This window comes from Meleagris gallopavo, chromosome 6 (genome assembly GCF_905368555.1).
Source record: "Meleagris gallopavo chromosome 6, MGAL_WU_HG_1.1, whole genome shotgun sequence".
Taxonomy (NCBI): Eukaryota; Metazoa; Chordata; class Aves; order Galliformes; family Phasianidae; genus Meleagris; species Meleagris gallopavo.
This window is the reverse complement of record NC_139409.1, coordinates 28,273,423-28,295,095: the sequence shown is the minus strand read 5'-3', so window position 1 is coordinate 28,295,095 and position 21,673 is coordinate 28,273,423. Positions and strand designations below refer to the sequence as shown.

Below are 21,673 nucleotides of genomic sequence, written 5' to 3'. Positions count from 1 at the left end.
AAAAGGTCAGCTTACAAAGTTGAAGTCATAGCTAGGTGAGAGTAGACGTTGAATTAGAGATTCCTTTTAGATACAAAATGGTGTAGATAAGATGTAATTAAAGAATTTTTGCCATCTGTTGAAGGCTTTTACTGGAAAGTACAAATCATCTCAGTCTTCTGTTCAAAGGGCATGTCACCACCAAAGCTGAATATCCTCACCATAGTTTTAGTGATTCCTCTAGATTTAAAGGATCTGTTCTGTAAGTCTGAGACATCTGGGACGACATTAAGACAATCTGGACATTGGTCTGGCTAGTGAGATCTCTTCACGTACATGTTAAAAGAGCTTAAGTGTAAAAGCCCACACTGTAGATTAAATATATCAAGTAGGCAAGCACATTTTTCAGCCAATGACAAGAAAGCAGGCCTAACCAGTAGACAGCAATCAAATGCATCAAATATATCTGCTAATGTTGTATTGCCTCAGCAGAAAAGATGGCAATAACTGCTTCCCTTAATAAGCAATAAGCTGACAGTTGCACCACGAGGAGGTTCATGCAGCCACGTGAACTCCTACAGTATTTCACACTGCCAGATTGCTCTACAACACAAATTACAGTACTACGTAAAATCAAAAGGAATAACCAAGCTACACGAGGTAAATTTGAAAAAAATAAAAGGGTTCTCTTTCTACAGATGTTTTTTTTTCCTTTCATCTTGACAAACCACATTTATCACACAAGCCTAAAATTCAACTTTCCATTTCAGACCGTTCTTTGGATAAGACAGCGAGAGAGACTAGAGATGTGCAAGATAAATTATTTCATAAGCCATATTATTAAGCCATTATTTTAGTTAATTTACTGCAAAGTATTGGATATTAACAAAAGTAAGTGATGCGTTTCTTCTTTCATTTTATAAAGAGCACTCATATCTCAACCCTCTTGGTCACTGTAGCCTTCTCTGACTACTTAAACTTTGCATCGTTTCCTAATTAATGAGGAAAAATAAGAAGGGAGTAATGTCAAAGATAAGATTGAATTTGAGGAACTGTATAGGAACAATGAAGAAGCTACAATGCAGATTTGCTTGGGAGGAGCTTGGAAATTTGGCCTCTTCATTAACAGCAATCAGAGTTTGTTCCCTCCCACATCACCAGGCCATGCAACTTCCTCACACAGGCTGGGTGTGCCTGACCTTCTCAGGACCAAGACAAAAAAGAACTATGGCCACAGCCGAATAAAGGCCTCTTGGATTAATTTAACTAGTAAGCGAAGCTTAGATGGGCAGTTCCTACTGTCCAGGGGTGCAAATTACAAAGTACTTCCCCAGCTGTTTTCTTTTCAATGGTAAACTTAATATTATTTCATCATGGGACAAATATTTTTTATTGATAATGAACCAAAGGAATTTTCACAATCATATTAAAAAAAAAAAAAAAAAAGCCATAGAAAATAATATACTCAATCTTAAGTAAGGTTTTTGATAAGATTCTGAACTTTTAGCTCAAAACACTCTTTTTCTCTGTGAAAAGGTGAGCAGCACAAATGGGATAGCAAAGACATGGGCATATATAATTGAAAGTAAACTTCTGATCCCTGCAAAGAGTTTTTGTTGCTGAACATTTGTTTGTCACTCTCTGGCTATTATATTACTAATTCTATTTATCTTTGTTTACCTTCAGAGCCTTCTTTTTGAAGCACCAGTGGGAACACAAGCAAGCCAAACCCCTTCACAATGCAGTTATTCACTGCAGACTGCACTGAGCAATTGCTCAAGGTTACTCATGTCAAGTCTGGCTGCAGCTGCTTCTGTGAGTCTTGCAGGAGATAACAGCATCCTTTCCTGCACTGCAGGAAGTTCACACTATGTGTGCACATGGATCACCATCCTGTCCACATGTTTCTTCCTCCAGCATACTCCAGCATGAAAGAGACAGAAAGAGCTGTCAGCAATCATCACAACTTCATCAATGATCCTATGCACAGCAGGGTTCTGCTCATCCTCCCTTTGTCTCAGGGAATCCACGCAGACTGGCAAATCCGACCCCCTCCCTCTGCAAAAGCAGAGACACAGGGGATGCGCTGACAATTTGTCTTCCCATCCAGGCCAGCTTACACAAAGTAAGTCTGTGCAGAAGGGACTGCCCCTTGATTATTTTCCACACACAATAACTCCACTGAGTGCCCAGCAGGGCCTCACCTTCATCAGTGAACTTGACATGACCAGATGAGGGACCAAAGCCCTCCTAAATCGTTGCAATGCAAGAGAGCCTGCCAACAATACAGTAAGAGCAACCAAGCATTCAGCAGCATTCCCTGCCATTTCATTTAACAGGATGTGCTGATTCTTGTGTTCCTTTCAAGCCTATAATATTATGGGGTGGAAGGGAAAAGCATCATATTAATCTCAAAGAAGCAGAAAAGTAAAAAATAGCTAGGATAAGAACAACAGCTTTTCCCCACACAGGTATGTTTAAGGTCTTTGCTGAGCAGGTTCTTGCTTGAAAAACCTCCCCAGATTTCCCCCTAAGAATTAGCTCAGTACAGCCTGCTCTCTCCTTTCTGGATCCCTCAGCAGCAGGGCAGGTAGTGAGGCACCCTCCAGCCAGAACAGCAGCCATCTCCTTGCACCACTGGCCATGTATGAACCTTTCACAATGAATGGCCATAGAAGGCCTCGCCACCCACTGAAGATAACACATGCTTTGTTAGCAGGCAGATTCATTCTATTCAGTAGCCCACTTCTCCGGCATGGCTTGTTTGTTTGGAGTAGATTTACCCGTGGGTGAGCAGGTATTCACTCTGCTTTGTCATTTTTCCTCAAGGTAGCATCGCTGATGGCACTGCTTGTCGTTAGCACTGAACCTTGGCTGTTGACAGCAGTGAAAAGACTCCCAGTTGAATAGTGCTGACATCACTACGCATAAAGCAGTCAGCAAAGTTGGCAATGCTTTCCAATTTTGCTACAGCCAGCAGTGAAGTTAACAGATATCAAATGTTTGAAATGGCCATGAAGAAAGTTTGCTTCCCATTCCTGAGCATTAACTGAAGGAGGCCTGCTGTATCACACTTCAGCAAGACCCCTTGACCTTTCTGCTCAGTCTTCACATGGATAATTACACTCAGATTGCTATTAAAAAAAAAAAGAAAAGCAGATCCAACAGACGGATGCAGTAATTTGAAACTCTTAGAGTAGGTGTTAATGATACAGATGGATTTGCATTGGTTAGAAACGGGAAAGAGAACAGGAATAGGAGTTAACAAGATTTTGGACAGTCCTGAAACTTAGAGTGAGTTATTTAAATCTAAGCCTATAACTAACTGCTTAATACAAAAGGAAGTTCTCTGAAACTTAAATTAGTAGCAGCTTGAGAAGCAGAAACTTTCATAGATGTATATAGAAAGGCTATACATTAGCCCTGAAACTGTACTTGAAAACATTAAGACAATAAGAAATAGGGAGTCACTCATTCACATTCTAACACAAAATCACTCCTTTGGTAGAAGTGTTTTGAAAGGGGTTTGCACAGCAGGAGTTCTAAACAGATTTGCTATCAATTTAACAAAACACACTGCAAATAGAACAAAATTTGCAGCAGACATATTATTTGACCTAGGTCACCTCCTGATTAGATATATATAGACTGGAAGGAGGCTGGTCATTAAACCAAGCTGAAACACAAGCCAAGCTACAGCTTAAACTGAGAAACTCTATCCAATTAACTTTTCAAGAGAACTAAAATGAGGAATTAAGAAGAAGGTGGTTCCAGGACACTTCTGCAGCACATCCTGTATCAGGATGCATAAATACATAGATGCTCCATCGCTTGCATAAATTAACATCCACATTCCGTGCCACAAGAAGAGCTTTTTAAAGGTTGTTGGCATCTTCACTATCCAGAAAAATTAAAAACAGTAAGGAATTAAAATATGTGAGGTAAGTAGTAAGAAGTTTGCCTTGCCACATCATCTTAAAACGAAGACCTGTAATCATACATATATTGTCACACCCTCACGTCATTCAGGGTGTGGGACAAAATCTCACCTTGGCTGGTGCCTCAGCTCTGTTACAGAAATTGGCCTGGAACCAGGACAGAACTGAGCACTTACACATGACCCTCAGGCACACCTCTGCTGGCTTAACCTTAACACCATATCTAGCAGAAGTGAAATTCTTCATGTAGCCTGAAGGGGTACCCAGCAATACAACAAAGCTCATCCAAGAATAAAGAGTATGTTCTCCAGTGACTCAGCAGAAGTGATGGATGATGTAGATAGGCATGAAAGCACCTGGCTATGAAATTAACAGGCCATCTGTAATTAAGAATCTGATGCACTCCACCTGTCAAAAAGACAGTATGAACTCTGCTATCTCCCACCATAACCTCAATGTTAAACAGTCTGATTTTATTCCTTCAGGGATTAAAATATCTCCTGGTGTCATATCGTGTAAGCTAAGATTTCCAACCCCAAGGGTGAAGCTTTACCAAACATTTATGTGTCTGTGTTGTGACCTGCTGATACCCCAACGTGCACTGCAGTGTGCACATACAACATCACTCTGCTCTGGCAGCCCCGGCACAGGTAACATAATCCTGTGTACACTCAGTAACAGTAAGACCCAGTTGTAGAACTGGTTTGTGGACCCAAATACCAAGTCCAAAATTTCTCAAGGATCCCTGATGTTTTGTCCTGAAGTTCCAGTTAGAACGAATCAAAAGTTCAAAAAATACAAATCTTTTGCTCTCATATCATCAAAAACCTTACTGCACTTGGAGGAGCACTAAAACTCAGTTTTACTCTAGGCAAAGTTCTGCTGTCCTATTTTCTACCAAGAGCAGAAAGCTCCTATGAAGAAGTACTTCTACCATTTCATCTGTTGTGTCATGTTTTTTGCCCACCACCTTCTTATGACTTGTTTCATCTAGCTGATTTCCCACCAGACTACCTACCTAGTTAAATGCTTTGTAAAGCACTGACTTTGTGAATGATTCACTGCTTTCACTTAAAGCATTCTTCATGCTTCCAGATCTTAACAGATCTCCAGGAGTTAGAGACAGCACAGGCAATGCTCTGCAACACAATTTCATGTGGGGAAGGTAAACCCAAATAATTGTCTAGATAATTTTCTTTTTTGTGTGTGTAAGAAATTTTGAAAAAACTCCATTCCCAAACAGATTTTTTTTTCAAAATGACAATTTGACAAGCAAAAATCCTATCTTTTTATCTGTACCTCAAATATTAGGCACAAATAACATTTTCCAAAACATTGCGTTTGTATCACTGTAAAGCTCCTGTGTTTCAGAGTAGCTCTACTGCAAAGTAACCTGTAGGGAAACTTCATTAAGATTTTTTTTATACTGGTATCTGTAAACGCATTTGTTGACAGCAAACAATTCTCTGGATTGTCAGGTTGTCAATTCCAAAGGGCTGAATAAGTCATAGCTTTGCAAAAGTCTGAATGAAATGGAAAATGAATGAATGGCAGTGCCCTAAATCTGATTCCACTGTTATTTGGAGATATGCATGGTGCAGAAGCTGTGAACAGGCTGTTGGCAGAGAGGGAGCACCTTCACTAAAACAAAGAAATAGTGCTATTATTAGAGCCCCCAAATACACTGAGTTTTCAAAATATCAGCATTGGTGCCTACAGCTAATGAGGAAAGAAGCATTGCTAGGTCTTTCAGAAGAGATTTTGATGTTGACTTAGCATGAACTAGAGAATAATGCAGTCTTAAAATGTGGAGAAAGATACAGCAAAACTAAAATAGGTGGAGCTTTTATTTGCATTTAGTGTTATATCCAATTCAAATCTTGTTAGTAAAACGCCAGCCACATTCTTTGGATAACTCAGCTGCAAGCTACTGTTTAACTAGCACAATAAACCCAGCATTAACTTATAGTCGTCTAAGATTTGCTACCTGAGAACTGCATGAGGATGGTTGTCCAGTATGTTCAGAATGCAATACCGTCCTTCATAAATACACACAAATAGAAAATAATATCATCCTTCATGAACAGAAATGAATCTCTCATTCATCTCTCATAATACTTAAATCTTATTACTACTACCAGCCCCTCTCCAGCCTTCCCTAATAAAACTAAAAGCAGGAAGTGTATTTTGATTATTAATTAAACAAAGCCACTCCCAAATTGCTATGGTGCTACAGAGCAGAGAGCCAACACCCAGAGCTCTGCTGTGCCGGATTCCTGCTCACAAGCCCTGCAGGTCATCGTAGGCTAGATTCACCAGGTAGAAGTCAGTGAAACAAAGAAAACTGGAGCATTTTCACGTGCTTGACTAGGTGGGTTTACAGAATTCAGTTCCTGCCGTGATGCATCTTCCATGTCAAAATGTTCCACCAAGGAAAATTTCTATATAAACCAGTTGTAAGGGAAGGTGAATTATTTTATTAGACCTGCTGATGCTCTCAGGAAAAGCAAGAGTTGTTCAGTTTCAGACTGACTCTGCTGGCTTACCTGTACATTTTTAGGCTCAGAGATCCCTAACAGATCATCACAGTAGGATTCCTTTATAAAAAGGAATTTATATGTGGTCAATAACAAAGTTTGAGTTTAACATCATAATTTTTAGAGATTACATTAAGATAAATTGAAGAGAGTTGCATAGAGAAGCTGGAATTTAAGTATATTCCAAGGCACATGCTAGTTATTTGGAAAAGATTTATTAAATTAAACCATTTTTTCTTATTTTCCAGAATAAAAGGAAGTAAAAAGCCTGTGAGTACCTAGGCCTTCACTTTGTTAAGTGTATGCACATGTGGGAATTGGTCCTGATGAATTATCTGAGCACCCCACAATAAATGTAACACAAAACATTTTCACTGCACAGGCACTAGCACATGCACATACACTCTCAGAAATTCTTACAGCCTGCAGTAAAACAGTTAAAAGGTATAGCTGCTTGCATTATGAGATTTATGTTCCTAATGGGCTGCTTTTCTTTCAAAATCAACTGGCTTGCTTCATAGAGACAGCTGAAAAATTCCTATTATTACAGTGCAATAGCACCTAAGTTTCATGGGCAGAACAGTGATAATTGTCAGGAGGATGGTGTCCTAGTTCAAGACATAGCTTCCTGCTGCACACTAGGCTCTTAGGCTTTTCAGATGATTCTACTTTAATACTAGTAATAAGAAAGTTATTTATTTACTTCTGGTGCTTGGCCAGTAAGAGCAGAAGGTGGGACTGCTCCCACTGATCCATCGCACACATCAACCAGGAAGTTCACAGGGAAGTACAGGTGCTACAACCCTACTGGTCGATAGCAAGAAGAAACCTGAGCGGAATGAACTGGTGTTTAACAAAACAACAGTGAAGGCATTAGCTGGACGCACAGTCTTAATAGACTGTCATCTTCTATATGAGGAGAGAAGAGAAAGGTTTTACAACAGAACATGCCAGAAGCTGTGACTCCTAGCCATAGGCACAGCCTCCCATGTACATACGGATGGCATTTGCAACACCCAAGCGTTCACATCAAGCTCATCTAAAGCTGCAAGTTATTTGGAGCTCCTGGGTGATATCTTTGTGTCTATTTTAAAACAGAACATGTAAGGAGCTAGAACAGGTGGCAGAGCCTGCCAACTGTATGCAGGTTATTTGATAATCACAGAAGAAAAGCGAAAGCTACATCTGTCCTATAAGTTTCTAATGAAAATAACTAATATTCACCATTTTTGGCTTACAGATTAGAGAACTGATGAACACAGACACACCGGCAGGCTGAGAGCAAACAAGAATAGCCCATTACGGGCCTCCGTGCCTGTGGTCCGTTGGCAGAAGCATGTGGTACCCATGTTGTTGTGCATTACTGAAGAGCGTAGCCTCTACTTTCTGCTTCTCTCTGGGACAGCTGAAATCGTGTCCTTGAATCAGCCATCCAATGCCTTCAGTTTGTTTGGAATTTTTGCTTTTTAGCAAGAAACTCGGCATTCTCTATCAGTAAAGGGAGCAGCAATCTGCATTAAATGAATATCTTGTATTCCAGCCCTGCTAGCCAATCCACCAAACCAGCACCATACTAAGCAAAGACCAATCAACCACTGACAGGTACATTCCCCATGCTGCTGATTTCCACACCCTCACCATGGCAGGCACCAGGCCACCGGTTATTTCCACTGGTGCCACCTGTGGAGCGCAGTAGGAGGCCGGTACCAGCCAGCCCCTGCTTGTTTGCTCTGAAGCTCCAGCAGCTGCACAGCGCAGGAGAGCAGGAACTGAAGTCCCAGCCTGCTGCTGTTCAAAAAGAGCTCTTGCATTCAACTCTAATTCAAGTAGGATAGCTACATGCTTTTCACCAGAAAACAAGAATGGCACCATATTTCATCTTTTCTATTCAGATAGGTTAAAAGCACAAGTGGACCAAATCAGGCCATCTACAGTACACACAAGTTTACATACACATAGCTCCTCGTGAGTCTTTAAATGCTCTGCTTTCAGATCATTGTCCCTTGTCCATCTTTTCCACTCAATTTCATTTGTGGTGTGACCACCTGCGACTTGATCCTGTCTCTTATGGAATCTCTCAATGGTGCAGCTGGATACAGGAAAGAGGTGGTTGGAGAAGACCACATTGCTTAAGCTCACTTCTATTTTAGCCACTCTCAGTTGAAGGTACGAAAGCATTCAAATGTGAAGATAGAGCCTCATGAGACCAGCTGGAATGGGGCCAGCAGGAGTGTGGTAACACCCATTCTCCTATCAGTTCCCTGTGACTGATCCTGCTTGTTTAGTGTCACCACCTGAGGGAGTGTGCTTGCCATTTCCAGGCAAAAACGTTTAAACAGGACTCTAAGTACACGTATCCTTAAGTCATTCTAATTGGCTTAATTAGCCAGCTAAATATTCTGATAGGGATCATATAACATTTCTTTAATATATGAAACATATAGTAGTAGTGAAACATGAGCACCTCTTGTGTAAAATTGAATAACTAGTTATTACTGTTCCAGCAATAGCATCCTAATCTGTGATTGCACTACAGCATTCTTCTATTAATTTAGCTTTTATGTGGCAATAGGTTAGCAGTAGCTGAAAATGGAATACGTCTGGGTTCAATTAGAAGTTCACCTTTGTGCTATTTAAGCTTTCTCTCATATATGCTACATACACACAACCATAAAATCACATAGTTTTTTTATTTGAAAGGCATCTCTGGGAATCATGTACTCCAATTCCACCTGACGAAAGCCAGATCAGGTGGAGCAGCTCAGGCCATATCTGATTGAGTTTTGGACTGATCCTCCAGCCCAAGGTTGGAGACTCCACAACCTCTGTGGTTACCTGTTCCATTGTCTAATCATCTTAATAGTAAAATTAACAAACAAAGATTTCTCTAACATTTGTATTGAAGTTCCTAAATTTCAATTGGGCCCGTTTCCTCTTAATCTGTCACTTGAAAGAGCCAGATTCTTCTCAATCACCTTCACTTCTACCCATCAATATTGATTAATAAGAGACCTCTGAGCCTCCTCTTCCACAGGTTGAGAAGTTCCAGCTTATTCACCACATTTAAGGTCATTTTCTAGATTTCCTGCAGTATGTCCATATCTTTGCTGCAGCACGAAGCATGACAGAGCTCTAGATGCGGCCTCATCTTCTTCAACATGCTGGCAATGCTCTGCCTGACACGGCTGTTGGCAGCCCTTGCTGCAAGGGCCTGATGCTGTCCAACTTTTGCTCACCAGGACCTCCAAGCCATTTTCGGCAAAGCTGCTCTCCAGCTGGTTAAAATCCCCAGGTGTAGGACATTGCAGTGCTCAATGTCGAACTTAATGAAGTTCCCATCAGCCCGTTTCTCCAACCTGTGAATGTTCCTCTGCAGGATAGCACAACCACCTGGTCTATCAGTCACTCCTCCCAGCTTTGTATCTCCTGCAGACTTGTTAAGGGTTCATTTTTTTCCATCCATTAATGAAGATGTTAAATTACATTGGGTATTGACACCTCAGGTACACCATTAGCAACAGGCCAAAAGGCAGACTTCGTGATGATCACAGCCCTTTAAGACAGGCAGTTCAGCCAGGTTCTGGTCCACATCACTCTCTGCTCAGTCCTTATTTTATCACTTTTACTGTGGGGATGTTATTGCAGACATATCCTACATCTCTCACCCAAGTTAACTACATTTTGATGTTTCTGACTGAGGGAATGGCTCAAACTTCCCTCATGATGGGTGATCTTTGAGAAACCACTATCACTGATCCTGCTTTTGTGCCAGCATATTGCACGAATTCTCCTTCCTTAGCAAGAAACACATGGTAGTAATACTGGTAAAGCATGCTAGGAGATTACTGGCAATAAAAAGCTACTCTGCAAATGATCAGAGAGGAAGACTCTTTTCCCTGTGATCCATTAAGTGGCATTTAGGCAGGAAGAGTAGTGAAAATCCGGGGGGGGGGGGGGGGGGGGAAAGACATTCATACAAACAGAGAGTGCAAAAAAAAGGGGAAGAATTCTGTCGTTGGCATTGTCAGAATTTATAGCTATACAAGAATTTCTACATTTTTCTTAAGACCTTTTTAAAGTATAAGAGGTGTATGACCTTAATTTTCCTGCTGTATTGGCAAATACGAGATTTTAGAAAACAGCATAGATATATAGGCAATTTTTAGTATATATTTGGGTGAGGAAAAAAAAAGTTGTTTGAAACATTGTGCAACAGAATGACTTTTCTCAATGGGAAGCCACACCAGTGGTCTATGACATGTCATTAAGATACTGTATAAATAAAGTATATCATGTCAATATTTGACAACAAGAATTGTAGCAAGAAGCCTTCAGAAGCAGTAGGAACTGCCTAGTAGCATGAGCCAGATGGAATGGACTGCTGTGTAATTGCAAGGTTCATGTTATAAACTGCTAAACTGTTGAAAGTCAGACGCAGGTTGAAGATCCTCTTTCCAATCCCCTCCCTCTGTACGATCACTGAATAATGATAAGATCCAAATTCATTGAGCCAGCTCTTGGAAATCTGACAGCAAAGCTGTCCTCCCACCTCTCTGGATAACCTGTGCCACTGCTACACAATCCTTTTTATGAAGATAATCTTCCTGATGTCCACTATGAATCTCCCAAGCCACAGCTCATACGCTGTTTTATCATCCACTGCTACCTGCTGAACCTCTATGGAGTCCCTTAAGACAAAATAATCCCAGTGATTCATTGCAACTTCACATTCTGTGTTAGATGCACAAGCCAAGGCAATGTCAAAAGTTTGGCAGAAGACAGAGGCTGCTGTGGACCACATCATGCCAGCCAGCATTGCCAACACCACTACAGACTGCAGAGCTTGGTAAAAACAACCAGCAGCACCAACAACAGAGAGGAACTGTCCTCCATTACAGAGAGGATGCTGATTAGGATATCAGCCTAATCACAAAAGTAATATTTAATCATGTGAGATTAGCGCACAAGTAGTAGTGAGGCTGAAAATTGTGTCCTTATATCAGCAGAATCAGCTGAAGTTTCACTACTGGCAGACAGCACTCTGGGGCAGACAAATTTATGAATCAGTGTGGATATACATTAAAAAAAAAAAAAGTAAATGAGAAGGGAAAGCTTTATTTAAGAATAGAGAGATTCCTCTCCCATACTATTTGGGGACCGATTCTGGGAGTCAGAGCCAGCATCCTGTGTTTCTTATTGCACCTGGCCACCTGTCAGGCACTTATAGAAATGCAGAGCACATACTGGTACAGGGTTGCATCCGTTGCAAGAAAGACTTTTTTTTCCAGTTGATTTATAGATGGGTTTGGCACCTGAAGTGTTCCATTGAAAAAAATACAGAAATTTTTATCAGTGCACAGAGCACTGGTACTTACTAGAAGTCAAAAATCTCCTGATCTTTGAAATAAACCACTAGGAAAACTGAATACTCTATGTCTGAGCTACAAATAACCAAACAAATTCAAAACAAGAACACTGAATACGAGGTGGCAAACAGCAACCACAGTAAGGGGGCATCTCCCACTACTTTCCTTATAACAGAGCTTATCAGTCAATGAACAGGGGAGGCAGGTTTTAAAAACAATTTAGACTACCAGAAAAACATTAATTAAAAACCCTCCATGTGATACCAGGTGTAGAATTAAGCTGTTCAATACCCCAAACTTCCCCCTCCATCCACATGCATTACAGTACAGTCAAAGTAGAAAACGGTTGGCTTACAGATTCAACCATTTCTGAAAAACTGAACATCAGTTACTCAGACTGAAATCATTGGCTTTAACCCCAAGTACAGAATTTATTTTTTGTTTTAAACACAGCTAATTATTTAACTAAAATGCATTTACTTAAAACCAAGTACAGGAATTCAGGCATGAAGCCTTCTAAGTTATAATTAACTCGCCCAGCTAAGACAACTAGATAAACGGTCTTCTCCATAGACTGAGGTACCTCCACATCACAATCCCTTCTGGCAAAGAACCCTTCCTCATCCTTCACTGAATATCTCATTTCAGAGTCAAATCTAAGAGTTTCTCTTACTAAATACAAGGTGAACAATTAAGTTCCATGTATGCTGAAAGTCTTGAGCCTCTCTGGTCACAGATCTTGATAGCTTCCTTACTGTTGTACTGAGAAAGGGCACTGAACAATACCAGAGCAGGTGTATTTGCTATGGCTGTTCAAACCACATATCGATTTTAACACATAATTCAGCAATGCCTTCCAGATATTCCAGTATTTCACAGCTCAAAACAGAGTAAAAATGTAACAAACTGGTTACATGATAAATCCTCATCTTTATCCAAGGTTACGTTGAAGATGGCTTATTCCAGACTACTGATTTATACCAAGTGATGCTGACTTGTATTATAAACTTGCATATATAAATGAAAAAAAATATCATCAAAATCCTTGCAGAATAATATTTTGCTTTGAAAGCAGTGATCAAAAGACCAAGCACTTATAAGAATACAATATTTTAAATTCTAACCATTTCTTCTGCTATCCAATTTTATAAGTACTACTAATAAACAGTAAGTACTCCAAGTTAATACAGTAATTCATTCAGAGGTGTTAGAGCTTTTAAAATGTAGAGTTAAAGGTTTTCCAGAAAAACTATAAAGCAAATTTCATTCAAGCAGTTTTCAAGTGAAATATGTATATATATATATATATATGCTATTCAGTTAATGTGGTGAAATACACACACACACACACACACACACTATTCAGTTAATATGGTTAAAGCACTGGCAAAAGAAGTTTGACCAGTTCTCAAATTAATGTATTCTACTTTCAGTCAATGAGTGTAACAATGTGCCATTGCTCTGACAGCGCTGGAAGCTCACGGACTCCCAGACACACCACTCTCTGGCTTCAACTTGGAGTATTTCTAGTTTGTTACTGTCATTTCATTCTCTGCTTGCATTCCTCCTGTGAAAAGCATTTGCTTTCATTTTGATCATGACTTCAAAGCATGTATTTTTTATGAAATTAGGAAAAACAGCAGAACAAAATTCCCTGTGCTTCTGTGTGAGGTCTAAAGCTTATTACAGAACGTAAGAAAAAAAAAAATATCAGCTACATAAAATGACATTAAAAGGGCTATAATACCAGTGCCGAGTGCGATGATTCCTGTGTAACATGATGAGCAAGGCAACCTACAGACCAGAGGAATGAAAACCAAAGGAAAAATCCAATTACTAGATTTGTAAAGATGTTAAACATCAGCAGCATTGGAGTCTTCCTAGCAAAAGAGGAAAACCTTCTGGGCCTTCTAGGCCTGCTTTGTTTCAAGTTCTCCTAGAATATTTAGAGTAGGATTTGGTTACCAACACACATCAAGCAGCCTGGTGCAGCCTCAGACCCAGGCAGGGAGCTGTGGAGAAGGCTGAGGACCCCTCTCTCTTCATTAACCCAGCACGAGGCTGCTTTAGAGATATGTTTAACCAACTCCTTTGAGACCACCAGGCTTGAGATGACAGTGCAGGCCTTGTGATAACTGCATTTGCATGATTGAACCTCCAGTTGGCAGCTACTCTTAAAAATCAGCATAAAGCTATGTAAAAGTGGGCAAAAGTACATCTTCTGAAATCAGAAGAAAACAAAGGTACAAAATAAGTAGAAATTCACCTAAGACTGGAGCCAACGTGTGTATATGCATTCAGTCTTGAGAATGCAGTTTTAGGCAACGTTCATTTTTACTCCAAGTGAGGGAGTAGAAGCCTACCAGCTCATTGGCTTACTTAACCAGAGAATAACAAAAACTTCTGTTACAGGCTTAAAACAGCCAGATGGTACCAGATGCAGCCTGAGGCAGCAGTCAGTAACATTACAGTAGGTTCTGATTGTCTAAGACCAAGATTTCAGACATGAGTATCCAATCTTTGACTCGTATATGTGCACTGAGATTGAGGATGTAACCTGACTGTCCAAAGCGAGTACTCACGCATCCACATGTGGATCCCATAAACTTATTAATGAGTGTTTTAGAAGAAACTGCATGGATGTGCTTTGGATACATGATTTGAAGCTAACAAAATACATCTCCGATTCTTCAGACAGAAGGACCAGAGCAGAAATATGAATTCATATGCCCTCTCTCTCGCTTTATTCCTTGACAGACTATAGATGACATAAACCATACAAAAACGGACATTACAGTGACTGACCTCCCTGGGAGTTGGATTTCACCCTTTTCATATGTCAAGCACCTAAGCAAAGCATGGTACTGCTGTACACGTGAAAGTAAAAGCAGCTGCTTCCTTTCTTGAGTTCAACATCTCGCTTCTTACCCCATTTTCCCAATCACTTTTTACAAAAGATTTTTTTTTAATGATCCAAAGCACTATTTTCTCTTAAGTATATTCAAAAAACATGCATGTCACGAACAGCCATCAGAGGAACACTGTAGGTCTCAGAGAGCAAACCCATGTATCGGATGGGTTTTGCTTATCCAGCTGAGTAACACTCAGCCCTCACTGTAAACCTGTAGTTTCAATCACAGTAGAACACAGGAGGCCTGCACCAAGCAGAACACATTTTTGTTTCAGCCAGTTGTGCCAAAGACCCTCTTGCTGCACTGAGGAAGGATTAGGGTAGGCCCTGTAGCACCAAGATGGACACACGGGAGAGAGCTGCCACGTTATATGAGAGTCTGAAATCTAAAAGGGATGGTTTTCATGGTGCATAAGTGTCCACACAACTGATTAAACTTGGAATTTGAGTTAAACTCTTATTTAAGCCTCAGCTTATAAGCATAGTTCCTGTAGCTACAAAATACCTCCCTGCCAAGAGCTTTATAACCATTCTCTTACATTTCATTAAACTTTTATTGTGTGGTGTTATTTGTGCTTGTGTACATACATGTATAATGTGCACAGTTAATTACCTAATTAACTTCTGGAGCTCTGAGTCACCAATTTAACTTTTTCAGAGGAATAAAGGAACGGTGACCCATGTGCATTTTCCAGCCAATCAAGAAAAGACAAATCACTCCTCAGGCAAATCAGGAGTCTCAACTTAAGCTTACCTGGACTTGGATCTTTGCCAGCATTTTTAAATCACTTTCCTAAATGTTCTAAAAAACCCCCCAGAAACATCTCTGAGCTTTACAGTCGGTGCACAGCAGGAAAGTGTGGTATTTGTTCATAACAAAATTAACCCTGAATGCTTTGGTATGGGAAAGATTGGCAAGTGTAGCTCTTTGGGAATAGTATTCAAATTCAAAGCTCATGGGTGGAGACAGGGAGTGCAAAGGTGCATAAATAGGCAGGAGGGAGCGTGGTGCTCTCACTGTGACCAGGAACACCTTCGCACCCCGGCAGGCACCTGGCTGAGCACACAGGGTAAGTCAGCGCTCACTCTTCTGAACTGCCTGCATAACACTGGGCTAACTGGGGCTACAGCAATGGGAGGGAGAGGCACAGCTCCTAGCCATAAAGACACACAGACATATGTTGTCTTTGCAAGTTACAAGACGCAGCAGAGAAGGGGCTTTGTGGGGCAAAAAGCTAAGCAGAAGTGCGCACAGCCTTCCAAAGGGGAAGTTTTCAAAGAGGAGGTTTAATGTTTCTGCCTTGCTTTCTGCACCAGTAACAGTGTAAACTTTGCCTGGTCTTTGACTTCCTTGTCATCCAATACTTTTTTTTTTTTTTCTCCTTTCAGTAAGCATTACTTCCTCTACACAGCTACAGCTAAAACAACTCAAGGCAGCCTCGAAAATCCATTATATTTAATGTAAATTTACTCAATTTTCTTCCTTGCCAAGGAGACTTTTCTTGGGACAGGTAGTCTCCTGCAAAATCCTATTTCATGCTCTTGAAATCCATTCGTGGTTGCTTGAGGTCTATTGGACACCCAGCAGTTAAGAACATTGTATCACTGATGCAGATTCAGCTATTGCCTCCTCCTGCAGTTCTTAGCCAGAAAATGACTATTTTCCCAGATTTCTCACTTTCACTGTCTGAATTTAGAAGCTGTCTATTTAAATTTTTGCATGAATGTTTTGAATTTTCTGTATTGGCTTTGGAATTCCTTACGTCTTTCTACAGTACCCAATATACTGGTATTTCAGTTTTAGGAATAACTTTAATGAGAAAACAGGGTCATGCTAAAGCGTTCTCCCCCTTCAAAGCATCCCAGCTGAAATACTGAGGAGCTTCCATCAGTCATGCCTCGTCTCCACACGCCTCAGACAGGTGCAGGACAAGCAATATGCTTTGTGCTGCATATAAAGTGCATTTTGCCATTAGTTCTCACCGTTCTCCACTCATTCTATTATAGATTCAATCGCTTTTCAGGATTAGATGATGCTAATTAAAGGAGACGGGACAGTTTGCAGTTTCAACAGCAGCATTAGGCTGTGTCTATGCTAATGAATCACTATTAAACCCAGCTTAGAGTTTTACATCTCATCTGAGTTGCTCTTGCTGCAAAAGGGATGAAGAGCCGACATGAGTTAATTTGTCAATGCCCATGCTGTTAAACTGCCCAGTTACTTTATCACTGGGAGATCCAGAGTGAAATAGGAGTTCGTTAGGACTTAGAAGTACTTTTGAAATCGACAAAACTGTTGTTTCACTGAGCAAATATATGTTTCAATATATGAAAAAGGAACAGAGAGAAACTTAACACAGGTGCACATCTTAAGAGGACCACAGGTCAATGGCACGAACGCAGCAGAAAGCAGCCAAATCCTTCATGACTCTTTGCAAAGCAAACCTCTCCCTTTCCTTACACTCCCTGGATCCCCCACCTGGAGCAGTTAGCTGACTCACCCAGCTGCATACCTGACCACGGCGGTGCCTCCGGCTGCACCTCAGAACGAGCAGCAGGGAGGCACGGGGAAAACGAAGGCTCTCTTCCTCATCCCAGGGGCAGCCATGGAGAAGAGCTACGTGTCCGTGTTCCTGCTGCTCGTGGCCATCTCCTGTGTTCTGGCAAAAGATATAGGCAAGAAGGAGACGAAGGAGACTAGCACTAAACCAAAACTGCCTCAAACACTCTCCAGAGGTAAAAACACATAGATACTACAGATCGCTCCTGTATGTATGTGAGTTTTTCCTACTCTCTCCTTTCCCCTGGGCAGGCTGGGGGGACCAGCTCATCTGGACGCAGACGTATGAGGAAGCCCTCTTCCGCGCCAAGAACAGGTAGGGCGCCCCCGCGCTACTGCGCCCCCTACCCGCCGCCCTGCGCACCGCCCCGCTAACCGGGCTCCTTCCTCTCCCCCAGCAATAAGCCCCTGATGATTATCCACCACCTGGATGACTGCCCACACAGCCAAGGTAAGAAATCGGCAATGAAAAAAACAAAAAACAAAAAACAACAACAAAACAAAAAAAGAAAGCAGCTTTGTACCACCACGCTCACTCTTTACCACAGAATAAAACAGAGTTAATCATCTGTCAGTGCAATGGACATAAAAATTCTATTTGCTCTAACTGTATACTGCATGTTCTCATGTTCATTCTATCAGTTTGTTTGAATTTTCTTCTCTAGAGCAACATTACAGGCCTTTTTAAAAAAAATAATAATTATTATTATTCTTCATTGCTTTCACTCTAGCACTCAAGAAGGTCTTTGCTGAACATAAGGAAATACAGAAATTGGCTGAAAAATTCATTCTCCTGAACCTTGTGGTAAGTGTCCCTTTCACACTTCAGGTGAAAGCAATAAAGTTTTATTTTTGATTGTCTCTTCTAGCTCTAAGTAGGCACTTTTACAGCTGGGATTGGCTAGGAAAAATGCTCAGTGCTGGAGCATAATAGATTTAGTAACAAAGCTCTTTCAACTCCAGCTCCCATAACCACTAAATAGGAAGGAATTTAAATTTTAATGTAATACTGTCATTGACTGTTATCATCAAGTCTCAGCTCTAGCAGTTTAAAGATTGCATCCCAAGCAGCGGATTTCTGAAATTGTTGATGTATTGCTTAGCCTGCATTATGCTGAGCATAAAGAAGAAGAAAACGTCCATGTTACATGCTGTCTTGCAATCTTGACCTGGAACCTCATCTGCTTTCTTCCAGTATGAAACCACAGACAAGAACCTTGCACCTGATGGCCAGTACGTCCCTCGGATTTTGTTCATTGGTGAGTACCTCTCAGATGACAGCCCTCCCTGTATTGAGGTACACATATCACTAACACATCCCTATAAACCTAGGTCATAAAGATCACTTTCAGTAGATCATAGCAACTATGCACTATGCAGTGAAATGGGTCTAAAGCTGATCAACACAGATCAGAACCAAACCTACTTCCTAACAAAACTGCAAACAAAATGTTTAGCACAGAAGTTCAGTTAATTCACAGAATGAAGGTGAGATGGTTTTTAGTGGAAGCAGATTTGTCTTGCGGGAAAACTTAGGAAGCAAGCAGAAGTGCAGGAAGATTTTTTTCTGCTTCAAGGTTACTCTTGTGCTCTGCAACTTTTCTCCTCCTCTTTTCCAGATCCTTCCCTGACTGTGAGAGCAGATATTACTGGAAGATACTCGAACCGTCTCTATGCATATGAGCCCTCTGACATTTCCCTGTGTAAGTTACATGTTCCCAAAGCAGTCACATCTTTTCCTGGATAGCACAGGCATTACCCATACACCTAGTGCTTGCTGAAGGACCATTATCTGCCAGTAGGAGTAGGTTTGGGAAGGGTGTAACTGCATGACTTACTGCATCAGCTTGTCCTCAAAGTACTTGTAAAGCCAAGCCATATAACAGGACAAGTGCAGGGGGCTCAAGCTAAGAAAAATATAGATCTGTTTTTATATTCATTTTATGAGATGTTAAACCATTATAAAGCCCTACATCTCCAGGTTACCAGAGTTCATAAGATGCAGTGCATCAGATTCATTATAGCTGTTGGCTTTTGAACACAGCTTTAATAATAATGACATTTCTTTACAGTAATTGGTCACTGGCAGATGAAGTTGCAACAAAAATAACTTGCATGAATATTTCATTTCTAGTGTATTCAAATATGCAGAAAGCATTGAAGCTGCTGAAGACTGAGCTGTAATGAGGAGGATGGCCTGAAAGACCAAGTCTGGTTTTCACCTCTTCTCCACTCATTCACACTGCTGAAGAGACTACTTAGTGATAGTTAGTAATGTATAGTGCTGGTTTATGAACATAAACACTGGTTTTATGTTAGCACTTCTGTACAGGGCAGCATTTATAAAAGCTGGAGGCTTTTAATTTAAGACATACAGGAGAACACTGTATGACCCGATTGTACAAATGATTTTTTTTTTAATAAATCCATTTCAACTGTTTACACACAAAGTGTTGCTGTGTTTTTTTTATTCCTCCCTATTATCTATCACTATTGCAGTAAAATCAGCTTTACTTACTTCCACAGCTTGTAATGTTCTATTCAAGCACCTTCTGTCTGCAGTTTTAGCAGCTAGTAAAGCTCCATTCCTCAGCACACTTTCTCTTCATTCATTTTCTTGTAACAGGACCCTATGCCCAGCTCTCATTACCACTCCTCTCTTTATAGTTAGATAAGAAGTGCAGACCTTTCTATGCTTACAGTTAATTGTGTGGTAACGTGCCTAATGCCTGAGCCTTTAAAAAGAGGAACACATTTTCAATCATCTGAGATAAGAGGATGTGATTGTTTGCACGTGATACTGGTTTTAAAACTGGCTGTGTCTGAAGTGATTGGAGGATCACCATTTCTACAGTAGGCTCTTTTTAGAAAGAAGTTAAAAACTGCTTCCCTTAGAAGATCTTGGATCACACTGGAATTCAGTAAAGCCTTGAGACTAATAGCAAGAGAAATTATATTTAGTGTGTACGGTTAGTTTCCAGATCTTTTTATGGCTTGAGATTGCTTATTTACAAGCCTAAAAAGGACAACAGATTTAAACAAACCGTGCTGTTGAACGCCAAGCAAGTCGGTACCACCTTAAGGCTCAGGCCTCCACTAAATACAAATTATTACAGAGGCTCCAATCCAAGTTACTTAAAATAAAACTCAATCTCTTCAGAAAATCTGGGAAATTATTTCTGAGGCGTGCGCTCAGTAACTTCAAGTGCACAGGATGAACAGGGTTTTCTGCACTTGGGATTTCTGCAGGTCCTCTAGGCCTTTCCACTAGGTCTAACTATTTAAAGACTTGTTGAAGTGTCTAAGCATGACGTAATGCGATGGAAAGTACAGCGATTGTAGCAGGTTGGCACAATCCCAGGCTACAGCAAATGAGAACAAGTCCCAGTGCAGCAGCCACAGAAACAAAGGGAGAAAAAGTGCTTACCCTTAGCAGGCCTCCAGACAAGAGGCCTGGATCCGGGCAGGGATCTCCAGACAAGACACCCTCACCTCCACTGCCAACCCTTATATGAGGTCTGGGAAGGGGCGGATCCTGGAGAAGCATTGCATGCACCTGAGCTCCTCTAGGTTGGCCCTGCCTTCACACCAGGTGCTCAATCACTGGTTCAAGCTGTGGCTGAGCGTTTCTGCTACACTAAGTAACAATTTAGAATTATATGGTTTTGTTTTTAGGCAGTTATTTATCTGTGGACATCTTAAAGAAAGAGAAGACAGATTTCTGCTTCTTCAAGAATAATGGGTTTTATGAAGGCATTTCAACATAATTAAGGTCAAAAAGCATTTAATATAAGCACTGAATGCTCCCAAACTGCCTTGTTATTCTGATATCCTGCTACTGTTAATGAGCTTCTAGAAGATTTGGTCACAATTAAGTCGAACTCTAAAACAGTCAGAAAAATTAATGCACCTCTCCAGAAAATAGCAAGAATAAAAGTGTTGTATGTCCAAAACTGTTTTCTCAAGAGGAAAGACAGGAAAGAAAAAAAGAAAAAAAAAAAAAGACAAACCCACAAAAAAAAAATTAATTAAAAGTTCCATCTAAATACATTAGAAGAGTACAGCATCTTTTGTATACTGATATGCAAGTAATGCTAGTTAGACCTCTAAAGCAAGTCTCTTTCCCAGTTCCAAAGTCAGAATAAATCTGTTTCATTGTGTCCTTCCCCCCAACCTTAAGAAAGTGAATCCATCTCTGATGTGAATTTCAAGGTTTGCAGTTGTTTGGGCTTGTTTTTGTGTTGTTGTTTGTTTAAACCACAGCCTTCAAAAGACAAAGTGTTACATATAAAATAGAAAAGCTTTAATCAAACTCTACACACCACTACCTGTCTTTTGAACACTAAAGCAAACTCACACTAAATGTTCTGAGATGTGACAGC

General features: G+C 40.6%; 1 protein-coding gene and 1 long non-coding RNA gene across 13 annotated transcripts in view; one reads left to right on the top strand and one right to left on the bottom strand.

The window, feature by feature from the left end:
* Window positions 1-17,393, bottom strand: part of LOC116216748 (uncharacterized) — a 161,857-nt gene extending 144,464 nt beyond the window's left edge. For 5 of the 12 annotated variants that reach the window (XR_014883870.1, XR_014883866.1, XR_014883875.1 and 2 more), the window contains exon 1: window positions 17,245-17,387. This is a non-coding gene — a long non-coding RNA (uncharacterized LOC116216748). Of the gene's footprint in view, window positions 1-17,244 lie in introns of all 12 variants that reach the window. The other 7 variants (XR_014883869.1, XR_014883865.1, XR_014883867.1 and 4 more) reach the window with 3 other exon arrangements.
* On the top strand, window positions 17,336-19,741 carry AGR2 (anterior gradient 2, protein disulphide isomerase family member). Its single transcript, XM_010712742.4, has 7 exons — window positions 17,336-17,467; window positions 17,544-17,607; window positions 17,690-17,742; window positions 18,023-18,096; window positions 18,487-18,550; window positions 18,911-18,994; window positions 19,426-19,741. Exons 1-7 carry the CDS (start codon window positions 17,338-17,340, stop codon window positions 19,473-19,475), a joined length of 519 nt encoding a protein of 172 aa, XP_010711044.2. The 5' UTR covers window positions 17,336-17,337; the 3' UTR covers window positions 19,476-19,741.
* The last annotated feature ends 1,932 nt before the right edge of the window (window positions 19,742-21,673 follow it).